Source organism: Coccinella septempunctata, chromosome 7 (genome assembly GCF_907165205.1).
Source record: "Coccinella septempunctata chromosome 7, icCocSept1.1, whole genome shotgun sequence".
In the NCBI taxonomy this organism is placed as follows: Eukaryota; Metazoa; Arthropoda; class Insecta; order Coleoptera; family Coccinellidae; genus Coccinella; species Coccinella septempunctata.
In genome coordinates this window covers 369,526-387,901 of record NC_058195.1, presented here as the reverse complement: position 1 = coordinate 387,901, position 18,376 = coordinate 369,526, and the positions used below count along the sequence as shown (strand labels likewise).

The 18,376-nt window shown below is 43.1% G+C and overlaps 1 protein-coding gene across 1 annotated transcript in view; it reads left to right on the top strand.

The window, feature by feature from the left end:
• LOC123316254 (cubilin) overlaps nucleotides 1-18,265 on the top strand; it is a 66,511-nt gene extending 48,246 nt beyond the window's left edge. The window contains exons 4-13 of the mRNA XM_044902226.1: nucleotides 13,094-13,344; nucleotides 13,400-13,617; nucleotides 14,230-14,385; nucleotides 14,663-14,897; nucleotides 15,058-15,270; nucleotides 15,330-15,582; nucleotides 15,668-15,847; nucleotides 15,925-16,187; nucleotides 16,885-17,309; nucleotides 17,363-18,265. Of these exons, the coding sequence (XP_044758161.1) occupies nucleotides 13,094-13,344; nucleotides 13,400-13,617; nucleotides 14,230-14,385; nucleotides 14,663-14,897; nucleotides 15,058-15,270; nucleotides 15,330-15,582; nucleotides 15,668-15,847; nucleotides 15,925-16,187; nucleotides 16,885-17,309; nucleotides 17,363-17,541 (2,373 nt within the window). The 3' untranslated portion in view covers nucleotides 17,542-18,265. The remainder of the gene's footprint in view (nucleotides 1-13,093; nucleotides 13,345-13,399; nucleotides 13,618-14,229; nucleotides 14,386-14,662; nucleotides 14,898-15,057; nucleotides 15,271-15,329; nucleotides 15,583-15,667; nucleotides 15,848-15,924; nucleotides 16,188-16,884; nucleotides 17,310-17,362) is intronic.
• Nucleotides 18,266-18,376: the final 111 nt, after the last annotated feature.

The window sequence follows — 18,376 nt, the reverse complement described above, 5'->3', positions numbered from 1 at the left end:
CTGACAACGACTAGTCTGCTAATTTTCGCTGAAAATATCTCAATTTACCCGCGGACATCTCCATATATTTACGTGTAGGAAAGACCCTCGTTTTGCCCTCCATCCTCACCCTCCAAAAATCGCTCCAATATATAAATTCCCCATCAACAAGAACGCACACGTTCCGATACCGATACGTATTTCTCATTCCCCGCAGAAAATTGTTTGTACGGACATAAATCAGAGGGCGGGGGCGTGGGGGGCGGCGGTGGTCGCGATTCCAGGGCGCCCAGAAACTGCCTGCTCCAATAAAAGCGAAGCCCCGCATTTGCAACAATTTATAGAACACTTCGGAGCGCAATTTCTTGCTTCTTGTTAGGCGTCGCGCCTAGAGTTTATAGTTTATGAGGAATTGGGAAAGCGACTTAATTGGAATTATTTGTTTATGGCGTCTGCATAATTGAATAGTTTATTGGAGCCGGCTCGGATGCTGGAGTTGAGATTTCGGTTCTATCGCAATTCCGTATCGAGATTCGAGGTTGGAAGGGCTCAGACGAGATTTCTAGACAACCATCAGCATGGTCCGCAGTTTTAATGAAGGTTATGTTCAAATTGTCATATAAGATCGATAGTTTGGACAACCAAGAAGTATTAGTACCCAAAAAAACTGATTTGAACAACGGCAGGGAAAGATTGCGACACAATAAAGTCGTGAACTGAAAGCCAGAATAAGAAGGTATTTTCCCCATACTCGGTCGTAAATTTCCAAACTCAATGCCAGGTCTCCGATGTGACGTACCCCATCCCTTTTTATCTCACGCAGAGCGGCATGAAAGATCCCCGAATTTATTCCAAAAATACGGGAATGCCATTTCCTGCTAATAACGTCTTCTTGTCGACGTCCCTCCTGCTCCGACGTCAACCTCTGCCGATTTATCAGGGCTTCACCGACACGCATTTCCACGTGTCGAAGCAAAGAAGAGACCAGAAATTCTCCCCGAAGAAAATCTTCAAGCTGCGACTCCGCCGAATAACAAATTGGCCCGTATTTACCGATGCCGTTGACATATTTATCATGCTGCCTGGCCAGCGGAAACAGGAAGTGGCTAGATTATGCGGGAGTGTAAATCAAGTGGCCCTTTTTCGATATTTTTGATTTTATAGGAAGCAAGGATACTTGATCTATCATTTTCTACGTTTGATTTCGGTTTATTTCGGCAAAATCAACCTTTGAATTCCCTGTGGTAAAAATTACCAAGTTGGTCTAAAAACGGTTTTGGTTATCTACTTGTGGATCCGCCATTTCGTAAATCTGCTTTAGAAAAATGCCAACGTGGTATGCTGAACTCGCACATTCAAAATATCAATAGGATACTGTTATTGACATGAAGGTTTTGAAGAATTTCATAAATAAAAAGCGCATTTTGCAACAAAATAGGGATTAATTGAAATTATGTGAAATTAAATTGTAAAAAACATATAATTATGTATCGATCATTTCGACCATCTGTTCAAGAAGAATAAGAGGCGATATATCGATCTGATAATCCCCTCAGCTTCGAAATTCTATGCTCTACTTTTTTTCTGAACAATTCGGTAAATCTAGTTACGAAAACCGCCGTTTGTTCACGTAGAATGGAACGAATAAATGAATTGCCGTTTGACGATGGTACTGGATATTCGATTCAATCTCTTTTCATTTCCCCTTACATCCAATTCGGCAGATAAAGGAGATTGAATATTCCGGAAACTTTTGACATATCACAGGGAAATCTCGTGCTCTTGTGTCTCGTCGAACCAATCCATCTTGCAAAACTGAGACGTCGTCGAAACTCCGAACGAACCAAAACAAAATCTTCGAAAGCAAATGGATGGGATGAAAACTTCATAATTGAATCCGTCGTCGGGGTTGCCAGTTCTACCGAACATTTTTCCTATTGGCCAAATTCAAATTCGGGATGAACCTTCAAACGTGACTTTTTAGCCAGGTCGTGGGTGAAAAGACGAGTAGACAGTGCGGGTACATTCAAACGATATCGCGAATGAGACATCAACCGGTTCAGTATTTGAACACTACACTGTACTGACGAGCGACAATGATGTCGAAACCGGTTTACAGTTAGATGTTTCAACTTCTATGGGATTTCCAGCACTCCGTCATGACTAACTCGCATTATTGGAACGATTGTTGTCTACAGTTTTGTTAATCAATATCACAGTGCATGTTTCCTTCAAAAGATGAATATCTTGTTGAAACGGCAACCACGCAATCGATCCGGCAAATCCGGATTCCGGATGGTTATAAACTTCAAAAAGAGGAATATTAAACGTGTCAACTCGGCAGTGCCGCGTGATTGAAAAATGGACCGGCAGACGCGGACAACCTGAAGAACGGCTTTATTAAAAACTTTTCTTATTATGTTATTTTTTCCGGGCCTTCGGATTCCGGCGGCGATTCTTTTGCGACAATCTGATCTTCGCAGACGTTTAGAAACTTTCATTATTTTTTATGAGGGGGCAGCAACGGGAGGCTTTCAATTTTCCGTTCGTTTGGTCGTGTCAACGTGACCCCAGGACGATTAGGTTATTTTTCATCCTGGTTTAATAAGAGAGACAGGAGTTACTGTGAGTTATTCTAGATAACTGTTTGGGAAAGTGCGGTGGAACAACAATATATTTGGAATATAATCGAGAGCATTCCGTCGAGGATTAATAGATCTTTGTGTCGGTTTCATTCGACACAACAAACACCTCGACGGAAATGGAACAAATTGATGTATCCGTCAGTGGAAGCCAGTAAACGCCACCTAACTTAATTAACATTCTTAACTCTGGCACTAGGTATGTGACACTGGGTATGTATCCAAACGTTTCCAAGAGTTCCATCTCGACTGCTGGATGACCACAAAATGCGGTTGCTGGAAACTGAGAGCATCGGAGCAAAGTGGACCGCAAGTCGAACCTGCACTGATTAAGTGAGCCCACCCCCTCCGATACACGTCCAACCGTACAATCAATTCGAATCGGATCGTCCAATTCCGAGACATTAAAGGTAAACCCCACGACGCGACCCCACGTTCATCCACCACCCCCTTCTACCGCCCGGTTCTCATTTCCCGGATTATTCCCGAGATGAAAACATCCAATTTGTCGGGCGTCCTGTTTATTCCGCCACGCGAGCGTGACTCGCACGGGCCAGTTCCCGGAACGCCCGGGCGCTAAGACGGTATCGCAGAATTTTCGGCGAATCGCCAATTTTCCGCATGTCACATCCGGTATGGCGAGGGCAGGCGGGTTTCCGCGATACTGGGCGTTCAGAATATCCGCCCGGGCGTTAACAGTTCGGATTTGTCGAGATTACAAGACTCATTTCTACAGCTTGGGGGAGAGAAAGAGACAGAAAGTTTATTGGTGTTGACAAAACCAATACAAAATGTATAAATACAGTGAATAAACTAAAAATAACAAATATGCATACAAACGTAAACACATTCAAACGACAGAGACCAAGAATCAATTAAATCGGAAATGTCGATCATTATTTCTAGGGATATTAGTGTTTCTTGTCTAATACATATAACAGTAACTTGAAATAACCTGTCTGCTGTATACCACGATGAATACAACACGCTGATACACGTTCAGTAAACACTTCCAATCAAGAACCGCCATGAATTGTTGCATCGAAATCTCGTTCGAGTTTTGCAAATTTTTTTGCCAGGGTCTTCAATCTCCTATTTGTCCTACCCTGAGCGTCCTAACCCAACTACCGCAGCATAGCGGCCGATCCAAAAGGCAATATCTCCCGCCATTTTGATATCGAGTACGATGGATGCCTATGTTGGAGGAATTCGAACAATCCGGTGCGCCCGCAAAAAAAATTACAAAGAATTTATAACCATAAATCCGTGGAATATGTGGAATCCGGAGAGATGTGGAGCACGCGGACCCCACTTCGGATTATCGGAGATTGGCCTGCATCCTGCTACTTTCAGAGTTTTAGATCATACGGCTGCGCGTCAGGATACGGCATGAGTCGAATGTTTGCTCATATTATAACGGAATGTTTTGAATTTCCACAGAGATTCCACTGGAAGTAAATTCTTCACAACTCCATATTATAGTCTCTGGCAATGTTTGACCATTTGAAGGCTTCTTTAGCCACTTATTGCCTGTGGGAGATCAGTAGCAACAACACTTCATTTGACGCCTGAAGACCCTTGCAAAGCAGTTACTTGAAAGACGCTACCACCCTAGTTTTCATCGATACCCTTCATCAATGATAATTGAAGTCAAAGACAAGGAGCTGTCAGAGTGGGGAAAAGGTCTGTCACAGTACACATAAAATAACTATATCTACATAGATTTCAAAAGCATAAAAACGAAGAAAAACCTCAACAACATAATTTCGAATACAAACATCAACCAAACAACCGACAAGATTGCTATTTTTCGAATCGAAATCTCCCATGCATTCGGAAATAGTGGGATGTCGACGACAGATGGGGTATATCCAGCCGGGGGAACGGTCTGATTCCAGAGGCTTTTCCAATTATCCCGTAGCAGGACGATCGAACACAACCCCGACAGATGGCCGGCTAATAACTACGCCAGACCGAGACTTATGAAGTTCGCTGTAGCCCTTTTTGTGCCCTTCGTAAGGCCTGCGGTCGTCTGAGGGTCTGGCGATGTCTGCGGGGTCACCTTGAGGGAATTGGATTCGAGTCCTGGGGGTAGGGACTGGACAAACAAGGTGGATCGTTTTTTTTCTTGGATTCGGAAAATTCATATTCGGAGATCACGGCAAGCATCGTGTTCTGCGGTTGATGTTTCGATGATTATTCGATGTTGACGCAGGGGTATTTTATCAGCTGCCTGAGGTGATGAGACTACAGGATGCAAGGTTCATTAGAAGACATGATTTAGCCTGAGAGCTGGGAGGATTCCCGAATTCCAGGACTGGTTTTTTCATGTCGATGTGCCTTTATGTCTCCTACAGTAGTCCCACCATCATCTGAAGCTCAGGTCATGGTAGTTTCACGTGCTCTATGGTGCAGGTTGGTGAAAGCACCACGGTTATTGTCCCTGCAAGTCTTGGATTGCTCCTCCAAGTAGTTTTTCTATTGCTAAACTCTCATTGATGAACCGATTCCAAATATTGGTCCTTCCTGAGCCCATAAAATGGTTCAGAATCACCAGATCTTAACCTTGACTGAGAGTTGTACTCCCAATATCAGCTTCCATGAAATATCAAGCCCCAATGTACGGATTCTCCCCGAATAAAAAAACCCCCGAAGAAAAACGGAATATCTATGGAGACGGTGGCGCGCTCAATATTCTTCCCCTTTATTAGGAGCTTTATGGGCCGCAAGAAGTTACGAGGACGGCTTCCAGGATTTTTAAATATTAAAATTAACGTCCATCGGTCGTACCTCCCTAAATTGCTCTATTAAATTTCGTCTCTCCAGCCCGTAAAGTGGGATTATTTATTCATTAAGGAAGATTATATGCAGAAAATGGGAGAGGATTCTTCCACGTTATATGCAGAATGTCAGAAGGGACGATTACTTTGCCAGGTTTCCCTCTCTCTTTCTCCATCTCTACGGCGCATAAAAAATCGAGATGCTTAGGCGGAGATGTCGGAAATTGAATTTTTTGTTTGTTCTGCATTAATAGCCGTTATGGAAGATGGCAAGAAGCTGAGATATTCCGCGTTCATTAGCTAAAATTTCAGCTTCATTATTCTGACGCTGTCGCTATTCTACCTATCAATTTAAGTAGTTGAATAAATTCTTGTTGCAAATCGAAAAACATAATTATACAATCGACCTCAACAACTAATGACGTGTAACGTACTGATTTCCGAACAAAAATTCGACTATTTTTGAAGGGAAGTACTTTTCGTCCTCATACACTTTTCGTCCGCTATCGTTACTACATACAATATCAAAACGCCCACAGCTCGTTCAACATATTTTTTCACGCTGGCAAATAGACACAAGATCGCTGCATCCAAACTATGAAATGAACAAGTTTCAGTTGTATCACTCGTTAGGAAACTTCGCTCGTAAGTAGAAACTTTCAAATTAGCCGAAAAATGCTGTATGGGAAACCTTAAAAGCGAATGAAAAACACGTTTTCCGCTTGTGCGTCCGGAAAATTTCCCAACGGTTCAATTCACAACTTATTCGCGAAGTTTTCTTTAATGAAGAAAAGTTTCGGCTTGCGCTGGCCAGTTTGCCCCCTCGGTCTCTTAATGGAGACGGGTCAAGCTCATGCTTTCGTCGGAAGGGGTAGAGGGGAAGGAAGGGTCATCAGTCTTGCCAAACTCGACCGAACTATTCATCAAGACATATGAGGGAATTCAGGATGAAAAATTGTTATTCACAGTTGCTGAATCGATGGGATTTCATAGTAATAAAAAACTGTTCTTTAACACAGGGTCTTGTCGAAGAACATTCTACTGAAAAGTCGTCTATAATTAGTGAGATTGTAATCTCGGAAAATCCAGTATTAGCAGAATGTTTAGACAAACTCTCGCGTCAGAGAAAACCACAACATACGTCGAGATACATCAGCGGAAAATATCAGATATTTCCATTAGAACGCGGGCGGACTTAACTGCATATAGGAAAGTGGAAAATCCACCGCATGGATACGGTGATTATGTCGAGAACTCATGGACCGACTCCGGCCCGGATGGGTCCCCGGAGTGCATAAATCTTCCCGTATATGCAAATTTCCACGGGAAAACGCCGGTCCGGAAAACTACTTCCATAACTGACGTACGCGAGGAAGGATAGACTGTATGATGCCGGCAATCCTCGAAAGACCGACGTTTCGTCACCGTCGGCGTCCTCAGGGAGACATTCTGATACCTGGCCACGTGATTAAGCGACGGATAAATCCGAACCTCGCCTAATTCGGTGGAAAATTCGGGGTAGATCGCTTCCGTTGATTTAATCCTAGTTGGGTTCGAGATGAATGAGATTTATCTACGTCATCATTAGAGTTTGATCCGTGTATCAACGTGATTTCGTGCTGCCTACGTGGCTTGAAGAAGTCTGGCTATTGAAACTTGGAATGTAACCCAAAAATGGGTGCTTGGGAGGCTTGGCCGGAAGTGTAGTGTAATGAATCCTTTTTCCCTTCGCTATCAGTCATGGTGCGTAAGCCCTTGGGGTAGTGAAGAGGAAGTCCCGTCAACCCCCCTGTTCGCGTTTCCGCGTCATAAGTGTTGAAATAGACATCACTTCTTTTCTATCAGTCATGGTGCGTAAGCCCTTGGGGAAGAGAATAAGAGATACCGCTCGTCGTCAGTGAAATCCCGTAGTTGCGCTCAAAATAGACCTCTTCTTCGCTATCAGTCATGGTGCGTAAGCCCTTGGGGTAGTGAAGAGGAAGTCGCGTCAACCCCCCTGTTCGCGTTTCCGCATCATAAGTGTTGAAAAAGAAATCACTTCTTTTCTATCAGTCATGGTGCGTAAGCCCTTGGGGTAGAGAATAAGAGATACCGCTCGTCGTCAGTGAAATCCCGTAGTTGCGCTCAAAATAGACCTCTTCTTCGCTATCAGTCATGGTGCGTAAGCCCTTGGGGTAATGAAGAGGAAGTACCGTCAACCCCCCTGTTCGCGTTTCCGCGTCATAAGTGTTGAAATAGAAATCACTTCTTTTCTATCAGTCATGGTGCGTAAGCCCTTGGGGTAGAGAATAAGAGATACCGCTCGTCGTCAGTGAAATCCCGTAGTTGCGCTCAAAATAGACCTTTTCTTCGCTATCAGTCATGGAGCGTAGCCCTTGGGGTAGAGAATAAAAGTCTCGATTAGATCCTCCCTGGTCGTGTTTCTTTCATTTCTGGAAAAATGCAATTAATTACATCCCGATACCGTATAGCAAGTCATTTCACTTCGCGAGGTCATCCTTAGTATCCATTTCGTTAGTTCTGGTTGGCGCATTTTTTTGAACAACCTTTGATTTTTCACTGTACCTGGTATAAACAGTCCCAAACAATCAGAGTGATTTTTATCACTCAAGCAAAAATATTCCGTTTTATGTCAGCAAAAAGCACGTTAAAGGTGCGAAATTTGGTTTCTGTGCTTCTGGAAAACCAGCGCCTCTTCTGTGCAAAAACTAGACTCGGAATTTGCCGGATCAGGTAGTCACGACGCGCGTCAAATCGTTCATTCGAACGGGGGTTGCTCAATTTAAATTTTCCGCTAATGAAACATTTCATATATAATTTAGAGGGCATGGCGGCGTAATGCATGCACGACCCACGTTCGAAATTTCATTTCGACGTATTCATATTTCGATAATAAAGTCCCGCGGCGGCGTATTAATGAACGAATTGAATAATTTCCAGCCGTTTGTCGCATAAAAGGGCAATAGATATTCGTTTCGGGGACAGGTACCTACCCGATTTTACCTCTATTCATTATAATCGATTTCATTATTCACGTTGCCAGCCACTGCGAATGCCAGGAGGTTATACATCGCGAGTGGCAAACAATGATTTCGCTCGATACGAAAATTCACCTATAGTTTTGATAGGAAATATCGAGCCAAAAATTTAAGTAGATATTCGAGAAAAGATGTGGCTAGTACGTGGTCAGCGGTACATCAATTATCATTCCCTCCAATGAGGAATTTGTCTCAAATAAGATCCAGCTTCCAGGGCGTAAAACCACCCTTTTAATTCCGATTATACCAAGAGATTCACAGCTGTCTTCCACATTTGCATAATCCCCAAATAACATAAAATGTCTGGCTCCAGTAAGAGCTCGGTCCATAACTTAAAGTTTCCCCCGAAGTAATCACTAAGTGGGCTCATAATCGAGTGAAAAAACGAGGAAAAAGGGTTATAAAAGCACGCTGCAAAAAGGTACAAAACACCCCAGACGTCTTCCTAGCCCCCCTCTCCCTGCTCCTCCACTTCCGTCGCACTTAATTGATATAAATTTCCCGGAGACTCCTAGGCCTTAACGAAGAAGTTTTAATAATGGAATCGGTGCGGAGACGATGTAGGGGGTGCGGGGGAGAAGTTCGAGGTACCCAACTTAATTTTTGTCCTAATTCAATTTCCCCAGATTTGGCTTCGTTTGTTGTCATTTTCATCTCGGAGATCGAGCCGTGGAAAATGAATTCTGATTAGGTCAGGTGGCGTTTTCCCGAGCGGAAATTTTTTGGATGTCTATTTCTCGGATTAGTTCGATCTGGAGCTATTATTTCGAACAATGTATATGTTTCAGAATATGTATCACATTTAGATCTACGATAATTTCCTTGGAAGAAAAATCACTCGCAAGTTGACCATCGAAAAATTCCCAAAAAGATGGGATCAGTTGAAACTTCCTCAAGACCGAACGGTTTTGCCGAAATGGTTGAAATTCCCTGATTTATTACTAGAAGAGTTGCTCTCTCAGAAGATGTATCTTATGTGAATCTACGATAATTTTTCTGGAAGATACCAGTGTCAAAACTCGACCTACGAAGAAAAAATTCAAGCACGTACATAGTGGCCAAACAATTCACTCCAGATATTTCGGGACATCAACATTCAATCGCCAGGTGGCGTCGCAATCTCCCGCAGAAATATTATGCGGCACGATTTCCATTTCCATTAGTCGGAAAACTATTCGGAAAATCGCGATGTCTGCGGAAAATTCGGGCAGGTTCGCGGGTGGAATCTTTCGCTTTTCCAGCGTCTCGGACGTGACAGCACGATTTGCATATTCGCGACGCGTTTTCCGCGGAAATCACGGCCGGAAAATTCCGCGGAGTTTGCAAATAATCGAATTTCGAATCTACGTTGTGTTCAACGCCACCTGGAGGCGCAGGTGGGGGAAGAGATGGGAGACAGACGGGAATGTTGTAATTTGTCGGTTTCAGACAGGGTTTTCCCATCGGAAAATTGAGAATTTTCGTCGTTGAAGGCTAGAGAAGATGTAGAACAGCTTTCAGATTCTCTAAGACAATTTAAACTGAAAAATTGGAACCGCAGCGTGTCATTTAATAAAAGGAAATTCATTATTCATTAAAAGATAAAGAAAGTAAAGTCTCCTGCATGTTCATTTCATTTGGTGGAGTTATTTTCGACAGGTTTTCAATCAGAAGAAAATTTGATGCACTTCTGGTTCATTTGAAAGAGTTGAGTAGATAAGTTTTCCAGTATGAGAAAGCCTACTTAACTTTTATCCATTTGCTGCAGTTATTTTACTTCAGAAAGAAAGTCTGCTACAGTCTAATTTCTCTTGGTGAAGTAAATTAGATATATAATCCATTTGGTGTATCTGGACTTCACATTCTGCTTCTGGTGGGACAAAAAACTCATTTATACCATTGATACATCAAACACGAACTCCTTAAATCTGGATAAAACGAGCAGCAACACCAACAAAACGCTCCGAAAGGAATCTTGAGAGCCCCCTTTCAAACCGAACGCCCCAAACTATCAACCCTCGATGCAGAACCCCGTTCAATCCCCTCCATAATACAGTGAAACGAATGTTATTAATTAGCAGTTCAGAATTCTGCAAAGCCGGTGAATGGGTAGACTTGGGACCTCTAACTAGCAAAGTCGGCTTTTCAAATCTCACACATCATATTTGCCGTTCCGCTGGCGATACATAATGGCGTCGAGCTTTGGGGAAACGGAGGAAGTGGGAAATATGGGCCACAGTGGCGTAAAGTTAAAGGGGGGCGATCAATTCCTGACGGGGTTCGGTGCGGCGTCTGTGTGATTCATAAAGGGTTGTTTTCTGAGGGGGATGAATGTTCGGAATTCAATGGAGGAGTTTCTTTGGATCTATTATGGTTTAATGGATGACGTGAATGGTTTCGTCATCTGGCTTTGATCTCCATATTGCTCCTCTTATTTATACCTGTTTTCTATGATATGGATAGTTTGAGGTCCAATCCAATTTTCGTGTGAAATTGGCGGAATTTACTATCTTATTTTTTTCTAAACAGTTCTACATCAAAATAAATTGATTGATACAGATACTGCTGACGAAATTTGAGCTTTCGAAGTTTTCACCGAAAAAATTTCAAATCCCACCGCGTTCCCGTTTGTAATATGTATATGTGTTTAAAAATTGGTTGTAGACGCCATTGCTTCGTTTGTGGCATAGTTTCATCCGTTTCAGCAGTTTGTACCCTCAAGCTTCCGACCCACCCTCTCTCCGGGCGTCAACCCCCTAACTCTCGCCACAAGCATTTCAAAACGACGTTGCTCCATAATGCATAAGTTCCCCAGACAGTTATAGTTGACTAATGAGTATTCTCAGCAACGTTTCGAACTACTTTACTAATTAATTATCAGTTAGAAACCGCGAAGCAACGGGGGTGTATCTTTAATTCAATTCTTGCGTCCATCGTAAACACTTTAACTTGCGAAGAGGAAGAACTGGCTATTTAGGTTCTTCACAAGATTTTCTAGGTTGTCCATACATAAAGGAATGTTTTATTCCATTTATCTAAGTTCATTTTAACAGGTGTTTCATTAAGATAGAGTCTGCTTCACTGCAATTTCCTTTGGTGGAGTTGATCAGACATGTTTTCAACAGTAAAGATGATTAGTTATCAAATCTCGTCCTTATAATTGGTCAATAAGGGGTAAAAAATACATAAAAACATAATAATAAGTGATACCTCATTAGAGGAAGAGACCACAACGACAAAACAGGTGCAGCAAATCATCAACATATAAAGTTTTTCGAAAATAAAAAGAAAACGACAGAATATAAGGAATAAAAACCTCACAAACAACAACAAAATTTGACCTCCTGGGCGTCTTTTATCTGACTATTCTTTTTATTTTCGAAAAACTTTATATGCTGATGATTTGCTGAACTTGTTTTGTCGTTGTGGTCTGTTCCTCCAATGAGGATTCACTTATTATTATATTTTTATGTATTTTTGTAGACCTGATGGAGAATCAATAAAGATTCGAAACGTCGGCAATTTCGACAAGGGTTTTTTGTTTCCTGTTGATGTTTCACCAGTCCTCAAGCTGAGATTACCCACTATTGAGTAAAGATGATCTAAAATAGCTTCTTTATTCACTTCTAGTGGAAGTACAGGTATGTTCTTTCAGCGTGTACTAGAGGACTGGAAGGTTTTCTCACCTCGACAGGCTAACTCAAGTTTGTTTCTACCGCAAACAATAAATTTCCGGAATGAACCACATGTGTAACTGCGCCATTTCCTCGAGTGTGTTTCATTAGTGTTTCACACTGGGCTTCAGAGGTATAACGGCGAATCAAGCCAAGTGGAAAATTATGAATTCCTCCAATTAACCATCCTTCAGATGCGAAATTAACGTTGTAGCCGAGTTACATCACCCTCTTCCCTGATCTCCAGATAGCTATTCAGTCAGTCGTCATTCAAAATTCCAGCAGGAGGAGAACGAGGCATTCCCGATGTCACGTAGTCTTCCAGTTCGAACATAAACTCACACTCTATAACCCGTCATTCATGAATAATGAAAAGGAAAATTAATTAGGAAGCTCCACAGTGACGTAACTCTTCGTTCGTGCCGTGCAAGGTAAGGAAATCCAATTATCCGGCCATTCATTCGGTTCTGGACCCAGGCACGGAGTTTTCGGCTATAAACATGGCGGAATTGGCTTAGTCCGTGGGACCCTTCTTGTTTCCGTTTAGCGGAATTCGAAAGAAAGATTTGCGACGCCTGGACGCGGGATTTTGGTCCTGCGAAAAATGCTGGAGTAATGATTTACTTCGGCTTACTTTATTCGGAAACTTTTCCTTTGGAATTCGCTGGAAAACGATAATTCTTCACTGTGTATTCCCAACGTCTATTCAATTAGTATTTGGAAACACCACATAAACGCTGAATAAGAAACCATTCACCTCCACTGCAACCACTAATAAGAAACGTTTCCTTGTCGTGCTTTCACACCAGCAGAGTGCTTCACTAACTGTAGGGGTAAACACTGAAAAGAAACGGGAAAACTCAGGGAAGGGTAGTGACCCCAAAGTGCCTTCTGTACCCCCCGGGTATCCACACCAGCAGGGTACTTAGAACGTATTGTTATACATATTTGTGCACGTTAAAAAATGTTTCCTTCTCAATTGAATCTGAAATTCTTTCCAGATTGTTGATGGCAACGCAAAAACAGACGTCTCCAATAGGAAGGAGCCTGGTCTCTTCTGCGGAGAAAGCGAACAACCCCAAATCTTCATGTCGGAGACCTCCTTCGTGAAGGTCTTGTTCCACAGCGATAACTTCACCGACCAGACCTATTTCAGCTTCGACACCAAAGCTGAGCAACAGCTGGTAGTCTACCTGAGGTACGGACAGCATCCCGAGCTCTACCCTAACAGGAGAGGGGAGGTGGTCCACGGGTGAGTTGGAAGAAATAAGAAGACAATTCTCATGGGTAATCTCGACGTTTTTCAGGTCTTACTGCGAGAGAATTTTCAGAGACTGCAGATTGCAGACGTGCTACGTGCAATCGCCTGCGTACCCTGGCGTTTATCCCAGGAACCTTCACTGCCGCTATTATCTCAACACCCGGTTGCCTTTCATCAAATTGTACATAGAAAACGAAGAGTTCAACATCGACGGACAGAGATGCGAAAACATCATGACTTGTCCCATGAGGCCGATATCTTCTGGTAATTAAACAAAAATATTCGTAGATACGTAGGCTATGTTGACGTCAACCGTCAAAGTTTCTGTCAAGCTGTGACCTATCCCAACGTTCCTGAAGGTTTCTCATCTATCTTCGAAAATTCATTTGGAACGCTTCTACCGCAGGAATCGATAATTCTTTCCCTTGGACGAATATCGTGTACTCTCTCTCGGTTTATCCGTGTAAAACTTTTTCGGGAATGAACTCCGACGGTGTACAAGTTCCCAGATGTTTTAGAGACTTAATTCCCTTCCAAATTAAACGAATGGGTCGTAGCTGGAATACGTGGATATTGCCCTGGCACCGCAGGTCCTTCTTGTCGTACGTTTTCATCTCGCTCTTTTCCAGGAAAGTTGAAGTCCGAAAGTGTCCCGCGCGGAAATTAGAGATGTAAAAGTGCCTCTTTTATGGCCTCTTAACTTTACTCTCTGCAGCTTATGAACGGGGGGAATTCGAAGAAGGTGGCGTCCGAAAATAGCTTTACGTTTGAGCGAACGATAATCAAGGGTAGTGGTTGGAGGTACTGGGTGCTGTGTTTTCATGGGGAAAAGTTTATACAGGGGCTTCAAATAATATTCAGCCTTTCCTTTCACAGGCCAAGAGAACTGTCCGTATGATTACATCAAGATCTACGATGGAAAAAATGAGTTCAGTCCGATCATAGGGACTTTCTGTGGGATGGGCAAGTTTCCCTACTCCATAATCGGAACCTCTCAAGATCTTTTTGTGGAGTTCGTATCGTCACCAGCAGGTAAGCAACACTTTTCTCCACTTTTGAATTCAATACTTTCAAATACTTACCACACCTTGTTTCTGGACATCTAAACCATCGTAAACAACGGTGGTTCTGTCATCTGTTTCGTTTATCAGCGATTGGCAGGCGTGACCCTCCAGACCCGTACTTGAAATTTATTGAAATCGTTCTAAACTACGGGGGATGATATCTGCGCCATGTTGAATATGAAACGATATGTTTTTGAGAGTTCTAGCTCCATATATCTGTTTCTCAATCTTTGTTCATGTTTCAGGTCCAATGCTGAACACTGGTTTTCATTTCAACGTAGGTAACTGGCCAGGTCACGTGGACACGGCTGGAAGTAGAAACGGAACTTGCGATTGGTTATTGTCCAGCGAGTCCCTGAGGGCTTCTGGGGACTCGGAGGGAATTTTTTTATCGGTGGCCCACTGGTACCCACCGCACACGAGCTGCACCTACCTGATGCAGGGTGAAGAAGGGGAAATTGTTAGGTTATATTTTCCTAGGTAAGGCATAGTTATTGTTCATAGTTGAAAGGGGTCTCGAAGGATTCTTAATCTCCTCTTTCACCTCAATAACCCATCAGAACACTAAGGAGTTCCTTACAGTACTTATAAGTTAAATGTTCCACTAGGCTTTCCATGAAATCATAGTTTTTTTCTTCAGTTTTAGAATAAATAGAATAGAGTCTCCAATTCAGCCCATAGAGGGCGACTGCGGCGAGTCGCTGACCTTGTACGACGCCTCGTGGCCCGACGACTCCAAGATTATTAAGACTTTCTGTGATACTTTTTCCAAGGCGATGGAAAAGCACGACTTCGTTTCCACGGGAAACGCCCTCTTCGTGAGATTCGAGAGCAAAACTGGAAGTTATAGTGGGTAGGTTCACGACCAAGTTATGTTGTTTCTTCTGCTGATCTTCTAATCTTAATTTTTAGGTCTTCGCTCTACTATTGGGCCCACTACGACTTCTTCAACAACACCAAGCTCGGCGAGCCCGTCCCTGGCAAAGCGTGCGATGAGGTTTTCGCTTCCTGGAGGCAGAGCAAAGGCTATCTGAGATCTCCCCTCAACACGCTCGTTTACAAACAGGGAACCGCCAGTGAAGACGTGCAGTGTCTCTACAGGTTCGTCACCGATAAGAGACTCTTCGCTAGGGTCATTTTGACAGTGAAGAGTATGAATTTCAAGGTGAGATCCGATAAAAACCACCTTTTGGTTCAGTGCTGATTCTCGTCCTTCGTCTCAAGCTGAAATTTCGATGATTCTTTCATAGGAACATCCTTACAATCCAGGACCTTGTTCCAACTGCATCGAAGACAGAGTCGACAAACTCCTGGTTTGGGAACCACTCCCACCAGGCGTCAACTCGACGGTGAATCCACTACCTTTGAGTAAAGCTGTACAAAACGGAGATGCGACATGTTTTTGCGACAAACTCCCGCAGCCTAAACAGGTCAGTCTTACTGAAGAGTGCAAAAACAATCCTTTCTAAAACAGCCCTCTTCAATGACAATTTTTCTATTGGCACAGATCATATCGAAAGGAGAACAGCTCAACCTGCAGCTCATCGTCGATCAGGCCCATTCAGCACTGAGCTACTTCAAGCACAGCGCGCCGCTTTTCGAAGCCAGCTACGAGTTCGTACACGGGCCACTCTGTGGACCTCCGATAATCCAACCGGTGATAGACGGTGAAATCCATTATCCATACTACGAAGCCATAGGATATGTCGAGCCTCCCAAATCCATCAGATGCATATGGGAGATCAAAGTGAACAGAGATCGGGACTTGTGGTAAGTTGAGCAATCCAAACCCTAATTCACTCTACGCTTCTTAAAGTAGAGCTTAAGGGGAGCTTGCCCTCAACGTTCTATCTGAACCATCCCCTTGAAGCTTCTGAAACATGTGGAAGCTGGAGATATTTAGCAGAAGATAACCAGGAAAAATGCAAAGAAGTTGGCATCACTTACTCTCCACATGCCATACCGAATACTTTGATGCAATTTTTGGCCAGGAGGTCTCTTGGAGCTTTCATCTTGAAGGAGAGAGCTCCTCGTGAGTACCCGAAAAGAAGAATGTACATGGTATCTGGCAGCAAAGCAACACTACTAGAGCTTGACCGTCCATTAGTTATTCTGGGAGTTCAAGATGTCAGACACCACACTTGGATTGAATAACCAAGTCAACCTTCTTTGGGTACCTGGTCACTCTGAATGAAATGGTACATCAGCTAGCTTGAGAAAGCTTGCTGACGTCAATGGGCAAAAACAAGCCCAAGTTTTTCTTCTCCTACGCGACCAGCTGGGTCGAGGGCGTCCATCTGAACAGGCTACATTACCCTGATTGTTGAGACCTGAACAAGATGAACGTAGTTATGTTTTTGCCACCTGACTGGTAATCAGTGCAGGCTTACACATTGGTCCTTAGGGTAGGGTGTTTGCATGCCCTTATCGTCCTTCCTAAAATCCAATCTGACCAGTTTATCTCTAGGTTGCACTTCGAGAGAACCAAATTCGCTTCCAAATACTGCGACGACGGCATCATAGACCTGTTCCTGAAGGGAAAAACAGACCCTTATCTTTCCATATGCGGGGAGAACGTATCCATGATCAAGGAATTGCCGATACTGTCAGCGGCAGAGTTGAGCCCAGACGGAAACAACCCTTCCATAACCATCCAGTTCGTCGGTAGGACTTCCCCCACGAGGGCCGCTTTCAAAATAGCGTGGACGGAGCTCTTCCACCTGCCCAGAAACCAAGATGGCAGCCTGATGAGCTCCAGATTGACGGAGGGTGGCGATCCCAACAGCGTAGAGGGCTGCGAGTTCAGTTGCCCCGGAGACCAGGGTCTTTGCATACCCACCAGATTAGTTTGTAATGGGGTTGTCAACTGCCCCAATGTTACCGGAGCTAAAGGTGAGTACAAACACCTCCTGGATTCATCAGAAAGACTTATTGTTAATTTTCAGCGACGGACTTGAGCGACGAGGCGGAAGAACTCTGCAGGAAGGAGACCATGCCGGAGATCAACCTGAACCTCTTGTACGGCGTTGCTGGACTTATCGTACTCTTGACGTGTTCCTGTTGCCTTTGGCTGTGCAGGCGCTGTTACAAGTGCTGTTGTTCGGACGACGACGACGACGACTGAAACCCCTAGACTAGACGAATTTTTTAAAGTTCAATTTCTCCCAATGAGCCTTACGAATCGTAGTTTGTAATTGTGATAATGAAGAATGAGGACGGTTTGTTGTACGACAAGTGTGATGTGTGGGGTCGCAGCTTTACGCCCTTCGCGCTGTAATGTCAATTCGTTCGAATGAGATAAAGTCATCTGTTTTGTTTCGGGGTCCATTATTATGAATAATGGGAGATCTTCCAAATATCCTTATGATGAAGGAATGTTGAAGAACCTCGAAATTTCTTTTTCAAAAACAGTTTATTTTGACGAAGTGATGAAAATGTGCCCCAAAGAGACGTTTGATACACCTGTGAATAAAGTAATCGACAAATACAAGTACATACCCTTGTGTCGTAGTCTTAAGTTAGTCACTATACTGCTCAACTTGAAACTTATTTTCCTATAGATACACGATGAGAAAACGGCGAAAAAATCTTTCCTAGCTCAAATCGTTAATGGTAGTGATCGGACCTCTTCCTTTTCGTTCCCTTTGTCGTTTTCTCCATCGCGAAAACCTGTTTATTGCACAATTTGACGTTGAAAAAAGCGAAAATGTTCTAAAGTTTGTTTGTAAAAAAAAACCTAACTGAATATTTTGTACATAAATTATTGAAAGTTTTCATTTGGATCTTACTTGTACAGAAGATTTTCATGTAATTTCACATCCCAAATGATAATAAAATATTGTTTTAAATCTGAGAGTTTCAATCCAAGAAAATTCCTAAATAACTACACTACACTTCTTCGCGTAAGTCTTGTATTGTATGGTTCCCTTTAACTTGTTTGAGTTCTTTATCAAGTGGTC